Below are 19,304 nucleotides of genomic sequence, written 5' to 3' on the forward strand. Positions count from 1 at the left end.
GCCCGGCCCGGCAGCCGCAGGGTTAACGCCGGGCGGCGCCGATTCCGCTGATTTTAAAAGCACGGAACGTGTTCCCTTTCCCCCCTCTCCCCCCCCTCCTGCTTTCTCTCCGGCATGCTGTGTGCAAATTGAATCTTCCAGCCCAAGTCCGCAGCCCGAAAGTTTGCTTTCTGTCGCAGGGAGGGTTCCCTCTGTGCCTGGTTCCCTTCCTCCAGAGGCAGCGCTTGGACTGTGGGAGGGTTTTGGGAATACGGATTTTATGGCATCTAGAACGTAATAATGTTTGAAGCCACTGTTACAACTCAAACCAAATTCGCAAAAGTGGAAATCTTATGCTTGTCTTGCCCTACCTCTGATCCCTTTTTTTTTTTCTTTAAACTTTAGAACATCTCTAGTGAAACTGAAAATTCTGTAGACTTAGACCAGCCCACAGTTTCACGTGGTAACACGTTTCTCTGAGATTTTTAAGATGGCTATCTTTCATGATAACAAAAGATGGGTGCTTCACATGGAAATATTTTACTTTTTGTAACAACACACAGACTTGCTACACTCATGGCTAACGTTGTTGGTTTTTTTAAAGTAACAGGTAGCACATTAATATCCCATCTTTCAGTTATCCTTTAGAATAGAAAGCACTCCTTAATTCTGTTGTTGTAAACCAGTATGTTGGGAGGGTGAATAGTGCAAGTAAAATGGATGGTACCTGCACAACAGAGATAAGGACAATGAGGAAAAAAAAATTGTTAAACTTTGCAGAACTATTCTCTTATACTTGCTAAACAAGACCTTTTCGTGTTGTTTTGGTAGATTACAATTTCAGAAGTTACTGGGCATAGTGAGTTTGATAAACACTGAATGCCTGTAGTGTAATTTTATTTGAACACATCTGGATTTCTTACAGGTTTTGTCATCACTATTACACATTAGATAAACTTGCTTAAAGGAGTTAAAATTGTACGAGACAAAGTGAAGTTAAAAGTTAAGATTAAGCAAGGAGCAAGTAATTTTGACCTGCGAGTATGCGCAACCTGAAGGCTGTCTCTCTTGTCACGTGGAAGTAGTGGTCCAAACCACCTCCCAACAGTAATTATGATCGCATAGCATTAGCAAGTGCTTTTTTTTTTCCTGTTGCGTTAAATAAATTTATCATTTAAGAATTAGCGTTTTTCATTAAGTCGTGGATATGCTTTTTAGTTACTGGTTTTCTTTACAGTTGTTCCTGTAGCGTGTAGGTGTAGCTACAACATGAGCGTCTGTTTGTTCAGTGAGTTGCGTGGTTAAGCCGATGGCAGTGTGCACAGTAAGGACTGGAAACAAATCGTTCGGCCGTGTGAGGTGCAGTCGGTGGGACACCTGTTCTGTCAGAGTGTGAAAAACCTTTTTTCTGGTGACAGGCACGTGCTGCATTAGGCGTCCCTCTGCAGTAGGGAAGTGTAGTGGGTTTTCAGATTTTTCTCTTTGATTTCCCTTCGCCGTTGTTTCTGATTTGATGGCAGAGCAAGTTGCGATGTAATACGGTGCTGTCTTTCCTCTCCTTTCCAAGACGCCTTCTGAGGTTTCCTTTTTTCCGTAGCTCTTAAATGGACAGGCTTGTCTGTTTTCATGTGTGTGCGTGGTACCATGTGTTAGTCATTGGGCTTGTGTTTATTTCTGGTTTGACTTAGCTGAACAGATTCTGTAGTGCATTTAGTGCTATTTGCCTTTGTTTTGTGGTGCTGAAGTGTGTTTTGTAAGAGTTTGTTTGCTTGCATTCACCAAGTAAGGCATGGAACCCTGAACGCATCTCCTGGGGTTAGTGGGGTTTTCCTTCATTTTGGAGGGAAGTTGGTCATCTTAAGTTATGTCGCACTCCGTCAGCTGCAGTAAACTCGGAAAAAAGCTGCATAATTTGTAGTCTTCTTTACCGGGGCATTTTTAGAAAGATGACATTCTGGTATATGTCTGTCTAACCTGTCGTCTTCTGTTAGTGGTGGGACTGCCATGTGAAGTGATGTTGTCATATCTATTGAATGTAGCTTTAACATTTGATTTAATGATCCGTAGTGACTGAGGGCATCTGACCTGTGACACTTTCAAACCAGAATATTTCCTTTTTTTGTTTTTCTTCTTAAAGGAGGATTTGTAGTACTTTTTTCCATAATACATGAAGTTATTATTTCTCTAAACTTCCCATGTTTTTATAGATGCATATTAGTTTGCTTGCAGGGCTCCTACTCTTTGTGTTTTCGTCTATTGACAAGTTCTGCTGTACAGAGTGAAAATAAGCAGTGTTTCCCTGTTGAAAACAGGCTGGACAGATATGAAGACTGAAAGTGAGATATGCTATTATGTTGTATCTTCCGTTTACTGTTTGTTATTTTCCGCACTTGTGTTTTAGTGCTCCTTCCTGGCGGAGTCATTTAGGAAATTCTTCTGTGCCGTAATACTGCATTAGATTCTCCATGTTTCTCTTGAAAAAGCATCTGTTCATTGCTTCTAGCAAGCAGATGCATGTCAAAGAGTCTTGGCGAGTTCATAGTGATGGGTACTAAGAAAGGGATATACTTCCCCTTAACCATGGGGAAATGTTTGCAGTCCTGCGCGCGTTCATGAACTTGGCACTTGGAAGAATGGGATGGTTGAACGTGGTGCCACATTGTCCGGGAAACCTGCCCACATCAAGTGTAGACAGGAGGGGCACCAGTGTAGGTCCTAGAACAGGTTTGGTTGGAAAAGACCTTTAAGATCATTTAGTCCAACCATTGGCCCAGCCGCGTTCATGGTAATGCTTTGAGTGAGCGTGGATTGAACTGATTTTGGACATGTATTCTAAATTAGGGTGTATATTTTTAGTGCAAAATATCTGCCAGAATATCTAGCTGGAAGGAATTAAATTTTATTACTTTTTTTCTCCCTTTAAAATGAGATACAAGCAAGTCAATGGATGGAATTGGACTGCAGTGGAATTTTACAGAGGAAGAAGCCAGAATGGTGTAATACAAGTTGGAAAGGAAGTTGTCCAGAAAATACTTATCTTATTCTTTGTGTTTTTAAAAGGGACGTTATTACTTTGGAATGTATTCCTTCAGTAAATACTAAATAAATTTATCTGAGTACTGGTTGAAAGTGTTCAGCTATTTCTTACATGCTTTGTTTCTCCTTTTTTTTTTTTTTTTAATAGGGAGAGCTCAGTTTTGGTATGTGAGTAGCCTATACAAATTAGTTAACTTTTATTTTTAATGAGATAAATAACTAAGCTGTTAGCTTAGTTTAAAAAATCTAGGTTGTTTTTTTTTTTGAAAGAACTGTTTTTCTAATTCTGACCTTTTTCAAGATAGATCTATCCATTTAAATGAGGTTACATTTATTTTGTGTTTTTCTCTTGACTGAATGTGAGCAGGCATGGTTATCGTTGTAATTTAGAAGGACACTTCCACGTGGAGTCTTTCCAGCACTTCCACATGAATGCACTTGTGAACACTTGAAGCACTTCCACGTTTTGTTTGCACAGCACTGCAAAGACTACTCGTGCGTGCGCAGCCTTGCGGAGACTAATGACGACGGTGATTTTGGAGGGGTTTTGCATGTTGTGAATCACTGTTAATTTGTAGATCTTGACTGTTGCTGCGTTTCAGTGCAGTGCTGGTTCTTCTACTGTAGTGGACTTAGAGGTGGAGCTTCTTAAAAAGAAGATGTGTTTGTGATTAAAAATGTCATAAAATAATGAGGAAGGGTGGCAGTTTGGGGGAAGGAAGGAAGGAGAATGTACACCGGTAGGTGCAGGTCACTTACATAGGTGTATGGATACATTGTTTAAGTGTTCTTAACCAAGTTACAACATTACAAAATAAACGGTGGTTTCCTATTCCACCTCTGTTGTTTCGTTGACATTTGTGTTCACTGCTGAATTATGAGCTTTACTGAATACTTGCACTTGCTGTGAGTGATATAGGTGTTGCAGTAACTGAGATTGCTTTGCAAGTTCCAGAAAGCTGTTGTTCGCTGTTTGTCCCTGCACTTAGAGATAGTACTATCTAGAAAATGCTTTGAAAACAGGCGCTACTTGTTTAGAATCCAATACTGTATTGATGAGCAAATTATTGCTTTTAGTGTAACTGGTGTGGGGGAAAACCAGTGAGAAACTTCAAACTTACTTGAGTCGCAGCGCATGCTTACTTCTATAATTTTTTTTCCCCTATTTCTGATGTTATACTAGGATTTTTATATTTAGGGTTACTGAGAATGGTAAAGTTAATTTAGCAGATAGTACTGCAGAGAACTTTCCTATTAACATTCGTGGGAGCCTTGCCTATGTAGAGACCAGAAAATGTAATTCCTACGGAAACAAATTCCAAATTGAAGGATTTTGTTTTGGCGGTAAGAAGAAACCATGCATTCTTATAAAGGTGCTTTTTTAAAAAAACCAAACAGACAAATACATGAAACTTAACTGATATCAAGGAAACAAGAATTACATATCAGAAACTAACAAGAATGGCTTTCCAGTGATCTTGGTTATATTATAGGAACTGGGATGTGACGTTGTTACCTTGGTGGTTCAGCTCTCTACTGAATTTTAACTGAAGTTGTTAACTTGTATCAGTTTGGTTCCCATATGGTAAACTTGGGCAAGGTCCTCCTGATCACTTCTCCTTGTGCTGAGAGGTTGCAAGACTAGCGAATTTATTCAGATTGAGCATCCCATCTTAAAAAATAGCTCAGAAAAGTTGAATGTGAAAACTCCATAGATGAAAACGCCTGACAAGATGCTTAAAAGATTCTTCACTCTTTCTCTGTCCCTCTGCAAAATTGTGCACTGTAGCTCAAGGCCAGACTTCTCTGGCCTTAAAGTTACTGAGTCCTGTTATATTTTTGTCTGCTGAAACAAGGAGCCTTTCTTTTGCACACAGACTTAGCTGCAGTTTGTGACTTTTCAATTTTTATTATTTTTTTTTTTTTTGTAAATGGCAGAGAGTGAATAGAGAGTGAACTTGAGGCTTTCCCTTCGAGAAGCTTCAATCCTTTGTCACTCTCGTGGTCCTCCAAGTCCTCTCCAGTATAACCAGCGGCGTGCTTGAATTGGGTATGTCAGGACTGGATGCTTTATTCCGCTAGCAGGGGCAAAAGTGCCAAGTACAGGATGGAAAGTAACTCATCTTTTCCTAATTGTATTTTTGAGGCACCCAAGAATCTTACTAACTCTTTCGGCCATAAAGTTGCAGAAGGAGTCTCTGCAGTTACTGCATAGTTGATTATTGACCATGTTAATGTCCTCCTTAAAGGCGCTGCTTGCTAAGAGGGAAACCTGCATTTTGTAACTATAGTCTCATGTCTTTGTTGCTGGATACACAACTTCACCCTCAGCTGGACTGAAATGTGTGCTCGCAGCTGGCTCGCTGCTTCATTTAGGAAGCATCATCTCTGATCTTTTAATTATTTGCTACTTTTCTATCAGTACGAGTTTCACTTTTCTTCCAGATCAGAGCTAAAAATGTTAGATATGGCTGTGGTGTGTTCCCTGAACACCCTCTTACGAACACTGAGATGGTTCTCCATTTTCACTTAAGGGCCAGGCAGTACTTTGTTAATGCTGTCGTGATGGTTTCATAAATGAGTGGACCACAAGAGACATTAGCTAGGATGGATAAATTCAAAGACTGAATTTCTTTCATCTCTCCTTTTGAGTTAAAGCGTGTTAGGGGAAGATTCTATTAGGGCATACATACTGCTGCTGATTGTATCATTTTTCTTTTGTGGCTTAATTGAGTGCTGTATTTTCCAGGGCTGCCAAGTGCCTCTTTGAGTGCTTGGTTTCAGTGTTGAAGACAAATGATTGAGTAATTCAAAACACCAGTAAAAAAAAGAAACCCAAAATGAACCAAACCGGAAAACCAAACAAAACAAAAACCACCAAGCAAGATGTTTGTTTGCTTCTGTGGCAGAAAAAGTAGCGTAATATTTGGATTATTATTTTTTTTCTTAGCACATCCACTTCTTGGGTGTCTGTGTGGGATAATGGGATGTCCTTCACTCAGTATTATTTGTCTTGCTCCAGTTTGTAGCTTTCACAACCTAGAGCTCAAGGTTGACAGAAACAATAATTTGAGTTTGTGGCTGAGAGAGCATATTTCCAAGTGTTAATCTGATCTCTGGGAGTCACCATTTGAAGTCTTTACAGCCAGAATTGGTATCCTGTAGTTCTTGATTTTGTTAATAAGTGCATCCTTTAAGGTCTGATGCAGCAGATCTTCTTTGTAAGTGGTCTCGCTGAAGTTGTTAGACAAGATGAGCAGGACAGCTGCAGCAGTGGTGTAGGAGAGAAAATGACGGCAACAAACATGTGAAGACTTTAAGGTTGTGATATACTAATTTCTCATGGAAAGACAAGATAAGGAACTTTCCTGGCGGGAAAGCTGCCTGATGTTTGAAGAACAGAGCAAAAAGGATACAAGTGTAGATCAAAGGGAGATGGAACTGGGAAAGAGAGAGCTAAGCTGTAGCTTGGAGAATGTTCTTCGCTGTTGTGGCTATAGATATGAAGAAGAATACACCTTTCTGACTGTTGTAAGATCCAGTGTGACACGTTACCTGCCGTGATGCTCAAGTTGGTGGCTTTGGATGCATTTGATGCTCAGAGGCACGGAAGTTGGCAGCAAAAGCCTGGGCATCCCGAGCGGGCTCTGCTGTGTGCCCAGGTCAGGTTGCGTCGTCTGGATTTGCAGAACCTCTTGTTCCCATGACTTTCTGCATAAACCAGCCTCTCTGCTAAAACGTTGTCTACATGCTTTTGCCACGAGTAGAGGTTATTTGCTTTGATTGTTGTAGCTTCTAAAGTGCAGAATTACATGTCCTTTCCCTCAGTACCATCTGTGATTGTTGTTCACTTGAGAAGCAAAACATCTTGTATGTACAGGCTACATTTCATTAATAAAGGTCCCCAAACTGTTTCTCTGCACAGAGACCTCTAGAAGTGCAGAAGTTGTGGAACTGTCTTTATACCTTAAAGCTACCTGCTTTAGCATTGTACTCTCTGGTGAACTCTTTGCATGACCTGAGAGACATCTTGTGTTTGAAAGAAAAATCAATGTTAAGTCTGACCCTTTTCAGAATGGTGAAATGAGTTGCCGTAACTGGCTTCTGTGTGGTGGAAACATGAGCTCACGGAGTGGATTTTGTCGGTGTGTGTGTGTCAGAGCTGATGTCTGGTTGAAGTTTAAGTACTACAGCAATGGCTCTGGCAGACTCTCCTTGCTGGTTCCTGTCCTAGCAGCAGTAACAACTGCTGAGTCTGAGCTTGAGTGGGATTTGTTTTGGTTTTATGTCTCCCGATAGTGTAGTGCTCTCCTTAACGAGCAAGAGAGGAAATTACTTTTATTGATCTGGCTTATTTTTCAGCTTTTTGTGACACTCATGTAGAAGATACAGAAATCAATCAGCTCAGGCTTACGTGCTTAGCTTCCACGAATGTTAAGACTGTTGCTTGGAATGGTGGTATCGTTCTCTGTAGTTTTCACTAATTTATTTTGAGTCCTGATTCAGGACTTTTGATGATAGATTGCTCCTAGGCTATTCAGCTGCAAAAGGCTTTTGCTGAGCTGTTACTTTTGGTCTGCTAGGCTTACACTGAAGAAGAATCAAAGAAGCTCTGCCCCTGCTAGTATGTCTGCTTTTATTTTTATGTTGAGAAACAACAACTTCTGGTATTAAACAGAACAGGCCAATGGAAAGTCTGGTAGGAGAGGAAGGAAAAAGGTATTTTTTCAGGATTCACTGTGATTCAGTAACGGAAGAGAAAAAGCAATGTAGTGTTCAGAAGGAAGAGAGTTTGATTAAAAAAAAAAATCTGGTTATATGATAATATTTACTCTTTGTGTGGGAAAAATAAAATATGAACCAGATCTTGCCAAAGATATGATTCATCTGGTTCTTTTTTTCTTCCCCATTTCATGTGGGTAGCTTCCAGTAATGTTAGTGGAGATTATGATGTATGAGGGATAATTTTATATTAAAAGTAATCTCACTTTACTGTTGGATCACGAGGTCTTATGGGGACAAAGCACTGCACCTGTGCACTTCTAGCATATTAGGGAATACCCTGAGTAGTTGGGAACATAGCAGTGCTTCTTGATCGGATGAAAGTATTTTACTGAGAAACAACATAGGCAAGAGAGAAGTGTGATGACATTTTTGCACTTTAAGGGTGGTGTCGGTGGACTCTCTGTCAGATTTTCCCTTCTCTACTCATCATGGCTGAACCCTCCTTCCCACCACCTCTCTTTGCTCTCAATTCACTGGACTCAGATTGTAGAATTTTCTTAATGTAGGGAGTGACATCCTCTAAAAATGAAGGGGATACAAAAATGTGTTGTTGTGTTGAAAATGTACAAGAGCTAGGGAATTATTTTAATCTATTTTCTTCAATATCCTCAGCCTCCTGATTGCCTAATTGAATTATTTTAAATAACAATTTTTAAGTGGTTGGGACAACTTCTGGACTGGTAGAGATCCTAGATGGACCTTTGCTGATGAAAAAAGAGGAGTTTCATGTGCTAGTTATTTCTGAAGCTAAGGTAATTGAAATTCAACTTTTGCACAGATACAGGATTGTGGATTTTTACTCTTCCTTGGTGGACCCTTAAAATATTCTCTGGTGTGGTTGCAGAGGCTCGTGTAATGCACTTAGCCCTCCTAAACAACAGAGTTGCTGAACCACCTTTGTTGGATCTCTTAGAAATTGCTCAGTGATCCCCTGGGTCTGTGCATTGTTGACTGAAACTCACCACGATCCAGCGGCGTTCAGGCTCGCAGACCCTTAGTCAGCATCTGCGTGTCACGAAGGAGCATCGCATACGGCGTCTTTCTTTTTAGTCTAATTCCCAGAGGTTTGACTTGGCTGCCTAGGTGCTGGATGTGTTTTGGTGTAGCATTTCCATGAGAATTTGGTGCCTCTCATAGTATCTGTGGAGCCCTGGGTTTGCTTTTTATCACTCGGGGCTCAGGTTTGAGGTGGCTGCTGGGCTCCAGATGGAGCTGGGTCCGTGTGCCTTGTTTTGCCCGGGGGGTTCTGGCGGTTCCCTCTCGATGGTTATCGTTAATCATAAAACTATTCTGCATTTGTTCTTCTGAGTTATTTTCTCGGAGAAGTCCACGCGCTTCAAAACCATGTCTGATTTAACAATGTTTTAGATTAAATTGGGTGCTATTTTCTGGAAACTGCTAAGACGTACTGTGCCAGTGTATGGTTAATTAACCAGCTGTATTTCTTATATCTGATTGGAAAAGGGGTGCTGGTTTTCTTGTTAAGCAGGCCTTAAGGCTACAGATTGTTTAAATAACTCTTAGATGTGGAAAGAAGATTAAGTACCAGCACTGTCTATTGTGACTTAAAATTCTTTTTAAAAGAAAATTTAATATAAATAGAATTTGATTAACATAATAACAATTGGATTCCTGCCTTTATTGCTGTTCTTGCCTTGATTTTTATTGATTTTATTTTTTTTAGCTTGCATAACTCCTTACTTCATATCTGTAATGCTATCTTAAGGCTTATTCTTTCCAGAACAAAATATTCTGACTCTAGATAGATTTTGACATTGCTTCAGCCACCTGAATGGTATAGTGTCAGTGAAGATGAAGACTATGTTTAACCAAATTTTAGAATTTAGTTTACTAAAACGCTGTTAAGGATAGCTTACAGCTAACGTCCTTTAGCTGTTCATTCATTTCTTTCGTCTGCTACCATCACCACATGCACATGCTTTCTTTCTCTGCCCCACTGCAACAGTGGAGAAAAATAACTATAAATATGGATAGGGCCTTTAGGCTTTGGGGTTTTTATGACTTCCTGTTGTTTTTTTTCCAATGTCTGTGCTTAATTAGGATATTCCTCATATCTGTCAAAGTAGGATTAAATTGCTGTAAATCTTATGCTGCTTCTTTGTAATGTTTTTGAGCAGCTGTTACCACATTTTTTATTCTTATTATTTTATAGGCAAATTTAGAAAATAAACCAGTAAATGGCCGCAGACCAGAACTCATGGAATGCAGTATATGTGGTCATGGTGAAAAATACAGGGTGAAAACAAACCAAACAGTCCCCATTGAAAATGTGCAGTCTAAGGAGAAAGAAAGAATGACCGGCTTAGAAGCAGAGAGGTGGGTCCACAACGAGAAGCCCGCTTTTGGTGTCCACGTCAACGGAGATATCCACGGAGCTGTGACAGGCAACGAATACTTGAAAAACGCTGAAGGCGGTGAAAGAGCAGTCTCTCCCAGTCAGTTAGCTGAGCCAAAAAAATCGTTTGCACAGACCATCAAAAATGGCATAAAAACCCTACATTATTCACCACCGGAAGCGGTCGCTTCGCTGAAAAAAGTGTCCGTAGAGGAAAGGCTGGATTTGACAAGCAACTCCCCTATGCAATGGATGAAGGGTACCAATCTGAGTAACATAGTGAACACTCTGTCGGCTGGCGTTGGCTGCATTCACCCAGAGAAACAAGGAAATGTTTTAATAAAGGAGGAAAACTGCACTTGCAGCATCTTTGAGGATTCTGAGCGGTCGGCGTTGCAGACAGGTTCTGTTCTGGATCTTCAAGAAAGCTTGTGCTGTCCTCCCCTGCCCGAAGAGGAAGTGCATGTAGGGAAGGATGGCTTTCAACTACCCGACACGGAGACGCAGCACGAGGATTCTTCACTCCAGCCGACTTTCTTGTCCCTAATTAAAAACAGAAATTTAACTCTAGAGCAGGTTGTAGCTATTGAAGCTTTAACACAGCTATCCGAAGCCCCGTTAGAAACAACTTCACCAGCTAAAACTGAAAGTACTGAATGTGCACAAGAAATGACTTCCAGCTTGCTCCACAGTTACAAAAGGGATATCTCATCCCCCTTCACGTCTTCTGCGTTAAAAGAAATCAAAGACACTTACTTACAGAATGAACAACAGCTCTTGGCTCACTGCGCTCACGCGCAGAAGCAGCTCCCTACTAAGGCAGTATTATACAACGGCCAAAGTTCAAGTTCTGAATTGCGGGATAAACCCGCCAGCCTGGCTGGGGAAATGTATAAATTACAGTTATCTTCGAGAGATAGCAAAACCTTATCTGACTTAACATCCAATGCAAAATCATTTTCAGGATATACTGCCAAGAAAAATTACGCTCATGATCCAGTCACCCTCGCACGGTATTGCAATGCTTCACGTAACGTCCAGCAAACAAGTACCAAGTTGGAAGCTCTCGGCCAGTTAGAGCAAAAGCCAACCTGTAATGAGCCGAACTTGGAAGCTAGTGCTTTTATTAAAGAAGGAGGAATTCACAGCCAGGATGAAGAGGACGTAGCTACACAACTAACTCAACTTGCAGCGCTAATTGAGTCTAACCAAACAAACCCAGAGCAGAAGAATGACATAAAGGCATCGCTGCTTAATCTAATCTCGCACGAGAGGCAGCCAAAGTATGACCAAGATGTGTTGCAGAAGAAAGAATCTGTGTTTTTTAGGCATAATTATAGTTCTTTACTGTTAAAGCAAAAACAACCAGCAAATAAAAAAGGAAATGCTGTGCCGTGGAAACCAAGGCACAAAAAGAAGCCTCAAGAAGCACGCTATCAACAAAATAATCAAAACCAGCTAGAGCTGTTGTCGTGCCAGCATAGTGAGTTACAGGACATTTGGATACAATCAAAACTGCACAAGCTTGGTCAAACCATGCCACAGGACTCCAGAGCAGCTCCGTCTGAAAAAAAATCTCCAAGAACCAAAGTACAGAGAGCACTGAATCAAAATACTTTAGCATCACAAGAGAAAACTAGATTATTTCTCCCGCAAACACAGATAAAATTCCATAGATGTTTACCTGAGCCACTGCAAGAGAAAAAAAAAGACAAGTTGTCTGGCAGCGAGACGGTGAATGAGCAAACCAAAACTGCAGGCTCCGGTGACCCACTAGGCATTGACCCACTGAAAAATGAAGTTCTTGCACGTAACCAACAGAGCGACCTGTCCTCCTGCAATCCTCTGGCCGTTTCACAGTTGAAAATGGCATCCTTACTGTGCAGGCCAAGTGAAAACCTACAGATGTTTACAGAAAAATGTAATTCTCAGGTACAGCAAGCAGTGAATGTCAGCCAGAAGCATCCTTTGCCTCAAACTTCCAGTCAGTCTAACCTGAGAGCTAACGAAACGCGTGGTGAGGACAAAGCCGGTGTCCCGCAGGGTGCTCTCGAACAAGGGGAGCTGAAGCCGCCGAAGGTGCCGCCTGTTCCCTGTGGCGGGGCCCAGGCCCCAGGTGCTGTCGAAGCTCTCAGGAACATGGAGTGTGCGGGCGAAGTGACTGTTCTCACGTCGACCGGTTTGGGTGCTGACCATCCCCAGAGCGCAGGTGACTCAGGGTGTTCTCCAGCAAAAAACACGCTCAGCAGTTTCCTTGAATCACCTATGAAGTTTCTTGATACCCCTACAAAAAATTTAATAGATACTCCTACCAAAAAAGGACAATCGGAATTGCCAACTTGTGACTGTGTCGGTAAGTCCTTTTTGCTAGCTCTTGCCTCTACCTTTCAGATGGAGCTGTGCTCACAGGGCTTGCTTCCATGTGAGGAGGTGCACTTGACGCTTCTGTAGCTGTTGTGAAGGGATGAGTATTTCACCCTAAGGTGAAATGGGAGAAAACTACGTTTTCCCCTTTCTGTGACGCTTGGCTGGTGTTCTTCGGGCCTGCAAAGCACGGCGGAAATGAGTATTTTTGGTATTGCAGCTGGCAAGTTTAAATTCTCTACTTACATTTAAACCCAGGAAGAAAAGGAGTTTTTCTGTTTGTTGTTTTGTCCTTGCTGGCTTGTTCTCCGAGTGAATTTATCTGCAGTGTATCAGATGCACCTCAGGCAAGGCCACACGCGTAATACTTGGCGTCGCAGGATGAGATGTCAGGCCAAACTCGACGCTGAGAATTTTGCAAATACAGCTGGATTGGTGGCGTTAAACATGCTGTGTTTTCAAACTACCAGAGCTCACAGATGGAAAATCAAGTCAGAGACTTAACAACAAATTGTACACAGGCAGATTGTTTCATCTTTGCTTTAATGTTCTGAATCAGCAGTGCTAGTTGAGAGGCCTGGATTATATTTTCTGCTCTGTAGTATGTGACTATCAGTTTATTATTTTTTTTTCTCCTCAGTTCTTCTTTGTCTAAAATAAATTAATGTTTTCCTATCAAGAAGGATGTTGGGAAGCTTACTTAGCCAATACATGCCAGCTCCTCTAACAAAACTTTGTAAAGAATGCAAAATATTACTCCAATTAGGAGTACTTTATAACATAAAAAAAAAAATGTTTGCAGATTAATAGGAGGAAACAAGGATAAAATAATCTTAGTGCCTCTGAGGAGGAAGGTCTGTCATGCTCTTTATTCATCACATTTCATGGACAAATTTTATGTGTTGTGACTTAAGTTTTGTAAACCATTTCTAAGCTCACTTGTAATGGTGTAAATAAGTTCTGTATGTGCCAACTTAGTTTTCTCAACCTGCTTACAGAGCAAATTATAGAGAAAGATGAAGGCCCATATTACACACACCTTGGGACAGGACCGAGTGTTGCTGCTGTGAGAGAAATAATGGAGAACAGGTGAGGAAAATCCAGCATTTAATTCTCACGGTATTTTCACCTGTCTAAACAGGAAAGAAGGAAGAGCTGTGTGAAGTCAGGTACTATGTTTAGCTTTGTTTTTCGTAACTTGTTTTACAGTACTTGTTTATAAAGCGTTTCCCCGCTCGGATGTGCGTGAGGTAAGCAGTAGCATTTCAGGTCCAAACTCGTGTCTTTTCTGAGCTCTTGCAATCCCGCAATTGAATTTCAAGTGCAGTGTGCTCTTTGGTGCTGTTGAAGTCGTTAGGGGTGACTGAGATCAGCACCTGGCAGAGTTAGTTTTTCTAGTGTCCTACATGCGGAAAAGCTGTGGCAAACTGGACAGAAGGGTCATATTAGTGACTCAGTGCACTAGGATTTATGTGAAGGTAGCATTTTCTTCCCCTGGATAAAGTTTCCTTAGTAGCAGAAGCTTGGCATCAGAAGAGAGAAGTCAAAAATTGCTCTTGCAAATAAGAATTTCAATTTAAAAGTATTCTTTGACATTATAAATACTTTTTCTTCTGTTCTCAGTAAAGTGAAAAACAGTTATTTTATTGAAAATGTTTCTTGGTTTAAAATGGTCTACAGCAGTTTGGTTTACTCATCAACTTTTTTTTAATGCAGGTATGGAGCAAAAGGAAGCGCTGTAAGAATAGAGGTAGTGGTTTATACGGGAAAAGAAGGAAAAAGCTCTCAAGGGTGTCCAATTGCCAAGTGGGTAAGTTTTTATGTTACAGCAGTAAAACTGTTTTGTGTGGCTTTTAAATACCAAATTATGTGTAGTCCTTGATCTTAAATATAATCTGATCTTTAGCAAAGAATGTCTGAGTGATGCAGCTAAGGAACACAATATTTATTATTTTTTTTTAAATTTAAGATGGGGTGCTATATATTATGCTGTGGTTTGAATGAGTGTGAAAGGGAGGTGCTTAATGGCTAGCAGAGATGACCAAATCAAGGGTAAGAAGACCTTGACAGTGTCTGGAAGTTGAAGTGTCTAGTGAAATACGTTACTGGGAAGTGTGAAAGAGAAAAGAAGGGCTGGTTGCTTGGAAGAGTTGGAAAACTATCCAGTAACGTTTTTGAAAACGCTTCTGAGTTATATGAAAACCTGAAGAGGAGAGAGTGTGATGGATGAGGAAGTTCAGTCTCATATACCAAGGAGTTCATTACTGGTTTTGATGAACTGAACTCAGTGTTTGGAAATATAAATGTTATGGTGATAGTTTTCACCAAAGTCTTGTCTCACATTGCTTCATAGGAGCCAGGAAATGAGGTAACAGACACAAGCTCCAGGAGAGAGCTTGGAAAGAATTGATTGTCCTTAATCTTTGCTGAAACCACCGAGGGAGGTAAAAAGTAGACTGGAAATCTTGTAAACTTGAGTTTTGGAAAACAATAAAAGAACTTGGTTGTTAAAGAAAAAAAAAACTTACTGCCGTATTTAGGAATTTCAGACTTTATTGGAAAAACGATGAAGATAACTGTACGGTTGGTAGACTAGTGTTTGTAACCACAAGACAAAAATAAGGTTATTGCATATTGTACGTGAATGATATTGCATGCTAAACATTTACTGCTTATGTTTGGAACAGTCAAAATGTGTTTTTCATACTCAGTACATAAACTGTTTTCCAGAAAGGAATCCCATATGTGCGTGTTGCTTCAGATAATATTTAATAACAAATCAGCATCCAAGAAAAAAAATGGTAAAACTCATTTCATAAACAACTGACCCAAAAAGAATAGAATGATTTTTCTCTATGTTTCAACTAAATAAAACACTTGGATTTAACAGAGGACAAGTATTTAAAAATCTTACCTTAGAAATAGTTTTGAGCAGTTGAAAGACGTTGATTTTTCTGTTGCCAGCACCCACATACTGTCTTTCATGTAAAACAGAGAGGATAGATTTTTGCTGTGTATCTGCATGGCTGTTGGTGTCCAACATCACGGTTGGAAAGCTGCCTACAGAAAAGGCTGGTTTGAGGTATGGGCACCTGCTCTCCAGCCAGTTAGATTTTCACATTTCTGTATGGGAGAGTACGCTTTACCGTTCACTTAAGTTTCAATCTTGTTTTATGCAGCAGTGAATTTTTTGTGTGCGAGTTCAGATCTACAGAGGATGAATGTGTTTCCAAGTCTGCTGTTGCTGTGTGACCATTCAGTACAGGAGAGGAAAGGAAATCACTGAAATCTCCTGCGTAGAACTGTTTCATCCTGTATAAAATCTGCATTTTTAGGGTTGGTATTCTTAATGAGCTGCATGAACTTTTCATTGGCAATGCTCATGTTAATCCTTATAACAGAGCAAATCGGAGTTTTGGCTATGACCAAAGAACCATAATGGTGAAATTTGTTTGAAAGCACATGGAAGACGTTTGCTGTGCTCTCTGATAATTGCAGTCACGAGGTTGTGTCGGCTGTGCGGAGACTTTTGCTTACTCATTTACAGTGTGCTTCCAGACAGGCTCGTTTCTGCTGTGCAGATGGGCAAGCCTTTGCCTGTTGCCCTCAGGGCTTGCGAGGGACTTGCTGGTGAGAGCACCACGATGGAGCTCCGCTGAAGCAAACGTGATAGGAAAAACTCTGATGTATTTGCTGATCATACTGAACTATTTTCCCCTCTTCCTCCTAGGTAATTTTGTCTCAGTGATTCAGTAGAAACACTTTAGGATTGAGGGAGGCTTTCTAAAACATCTGTCCATACGTTCTTCTGTTAGTGACTGCATTTCGTAATATCAATTCCCTCATAAGTTGTTTTCACTTAAGTGGATCCAAACATGTGCCTGACGTGTTAAACATTTCCTGAGACAGACTCCTTCCCCCAAAAGGAGATGATATTTTCCTCCCCAGACTTCAGGTCACCATAAACCTCTGGAATCTATTCTCTTTCAGTCTTCTTTTGAGAAGAAATAAACATTTCTGTGTGATTCTGTGTGTGACCTGTCTCTTCTCAATTTTTTTCATGTATTGTAATTTAGGGTATTTTATCCAAGTTCATCATAATAAGTTAAAGAAAAAAAAAAAGACCCTTTGAACTACTGCATTTTGCTGGCCTACCTGTTCAGAGAATAAAAAGTTTCATTCTACTGTGCATCCCCTGTAACCAGCTAGTGAAAAGTGACTTGATTCATGTTGGTCCCATTGTTTTATCGGTGCTTTATCTGATAACAGATTTATTTTGGGTGGCTTTTTTTTCTGCTCTCATGAGGTATGTGTGATGATAAACTACGATTACGTCAGTTGATGTGCAGTGGTTTATGAATTTGTTAGTTGCTCCTGTGTAACTCGCTCTAGTCGTCCTGGTTTCGGTGAACGCTGTCTTAGATCAACTAAGCTGTCGTGCTGTCTGTTATCTTCAGTCAGAGTTGCAACATCGTTTTTAAGGCTCCAGCTCTGAATGCAGACGAGAGATAAGAAACGATAAGAGCGGCCAAGGCGGGCTGGAGGTCCAGGTCCGTCCTGCCCATGTCCTGCCCGCAGCACTGGCCGGTGTCGGAGCAGGGCCCTCACCTCCCAGCAGGCTCGCTCAGTTCCCAGTAGTTCCTGGCTCTGTGGTTCACAGAGCTGGGGGCAGTGTCTTCGTGTTCAGTGGCCTTTCGTAAGCGTTGTCATCTTTATATCTCCTTTTCCTTCTGGTTTTCTTATGCTAGGAGTTAAAATGCTGGCATCACGTTTTCATCCTTGTGCTCCGTTCCTAGTAGCCCCTAGCAGTTTTTGCTTTTTCTCTGTTGGAGAACAGTGATTTGGCATTTTCATAGTCCTTTCTGTCATGCCAGATTCTCATTCCTGCATGGAAATAGCCAACTCGGGAGTCCATCTCTGTCTAAAAATAGAATTATTTTCACCATGTGCATTAAATATGCACATACAGTGAATTTTGTGTGCCATTTTACCACCCACTCAGCAGTAGGAACTCCTCCTTCGTTTGTTTGCAGACTGTGCTTGTCTTCACTACTCTGAATTTGCCTAGTGTCTCCAGCAAATGTTGTCATCCTTTTATTTACCTGTAACAAACACACTGAATAGCACAGGCTCCAACACAGTTCTGCAGAGCTCCCTTCGGAGACATACTGGCCTTTGTTGTGTGTCTTTTCACCAGCTCTTCATGTGTGGCCTTTTGATTTGTCCTAAGACACATCAAGGTTTCCGTAAGAGCCTTTGCTGAGGTGCGTTACTGAATGGCTTTTGGAAATCTAGAAAGACCTGCAAGGTGACTTCACTTCAGGAAGGTTCATTTGACTTCTCCCTTTGCGTCCCGCTTTCCTGCTTTGGCCCACACAGGTACCAGGCTAATGCCATCACCGAATCAACATCTTGCTTCTGGGGTCTTTTTAAAAAGTGATGTCCTCTTGGTAATCTTCAGGATGTCTGATACTAATGTGTTATAAATCAAGGTAGCGCACATCACACTTAATACTTCAGTGTTTCATCCTCGGAGGATAACATCTGAACTTGGCAAATGGCTACGGTTTGGTGGGGAGAATGGTTGTTTGGGTTTGTTTGTTTGTTTGTTGCTCTTGTCTCTAGCATTTTTGTAGGGGCTTTAACTTCAGGAAGAAAAAGCCTTCTGTCCTCTGTGAGGAAGCTTTCTGACACAGGAATCTCTGCAAAGGACTTGTGTGTGAACACAGCAGAGGTGGGGTTTGCATCAGATTCGGTTAACCTGCTGGTGGCCATAATTTGTTTGAAAATACAGTATTACAGGGCTTTTATGTATTTTGCAAGTAGTTCATCAGTTTGCTAGTTCAGCGTAAATTGGGAAAGTGATAGAAATTGGGAATTGAAAAGCAAGAAAACTGAGAAAGGAGGGGGCAGTCTCACTTGTGTGAGCATTTCTCTGCTGTCTGGGATGCAGTATCACCTGCTAGAATAGTAGCAGGCTCTAAGAGCACCGTGCTTTCACTTTGCACTGGGGTAGGTTATTATGGGATTGTACCCGAGCAGAGAATCTCATCCTTTGTGGAAAGGACTCCATACACGGACTTTGCGCAGAGGCAAAATCTTGTAGGTTAGGAAACTTGAGTCAATCTGTTCTGAGTCGCCCATTTCAGGGAATGACAAGTGAACAGTTAAGCTGTGTTTTCACTTTAAAATCAACTACTGATACCCTGGAAAGGAGATATAGCTATTTTACTGAAGAGATTCAGAATGGGCTGGAGGGAGTATTGCAGTGAAACCACATGAAATAAACCTAAAAAGGGCCTTTTTGTTGGTTCCTTTTTTTTTTTTTTTAAATCCAATAATCTATAGCAGTGTGTTTAACTCGCAATTAAAATTTTGTACTGTTTGCTAGTGGTGTCTGGTTTATATCTTGTGATTAAGACGACCATTCTTGTGATCCTAAATTGGAAAGTAATTTCTCATCCATGTGGTAATTCAGCATCTGGTATGCTGAGCTTCTGCAGTCTGACTCTTAACTACTTACATAAGTCATGTACGTGCTAATTTAGATAGACTGGCTTATGTTTAAGGACATCAAGTAATTTCTATTCACAGTGCACTTATTCCTTGTTCTCGAGCTCCTGCCAAGGGTTGAGACAATTGGCTTCAACAATCTAAAAGAAACAATTCAAGTAAGCAGAACTCAAGCGTTTGGACAGCTGAAGCAGGTTTTATTGGTAACGTAACTTTACTGATGCTGTTCAGTACATTCAGAAATGATTTGAAAAAAATTATGAGATGCTGA

The 19,304-nt window shown here is 40.8% G+C and overlaps 1 protein-coding gene across 1 annotated transcript; it reads left to right on the plus strand.

Annotated features, from left to right (window-relative positions):
* Nucleotides 1-9,970: 9,970 nt before the first annotated feature.
* On the plus strand, nucleotides 9,971-15,027 carry LOC104269294 (methylcytosine dioxygenase TET1-like; the record flags this gene model as incomplete). The annotated part of the gene is given in 4 exon segments (XM_009870144.1): nucleotides 9,971-12,509; nucleotides 13,519-13,609; nucleotides 14,237-14,330; nucleotides 14,874-15,027. Coding segments are annotated over 4 exon segments (2,781 nt in total), but the record flags the coding sequence as incomplete, so codon positions are not given.
* Between the last annotated feature and the right edge of the window lie 4,277 nt (nucleotides 15,028-19,304).

Source organism: Apaloderma vittatum, unplaced genomic scaffold (assembly GCF_000703405.1).
Source record: "Apaloderma vittatum isolate BGI_N311 unplaced genomic scaffold, ASM70340v1 Scaffold28435, whole genome shotgun sequence".
In the NCBI taxonomy this organism is placed as follows: Eukaryota; Metazoa; Chordata; class Aves; order Trogoniformes; family Trogonidae; genus Apaloderma; species Apaloderma vittatum.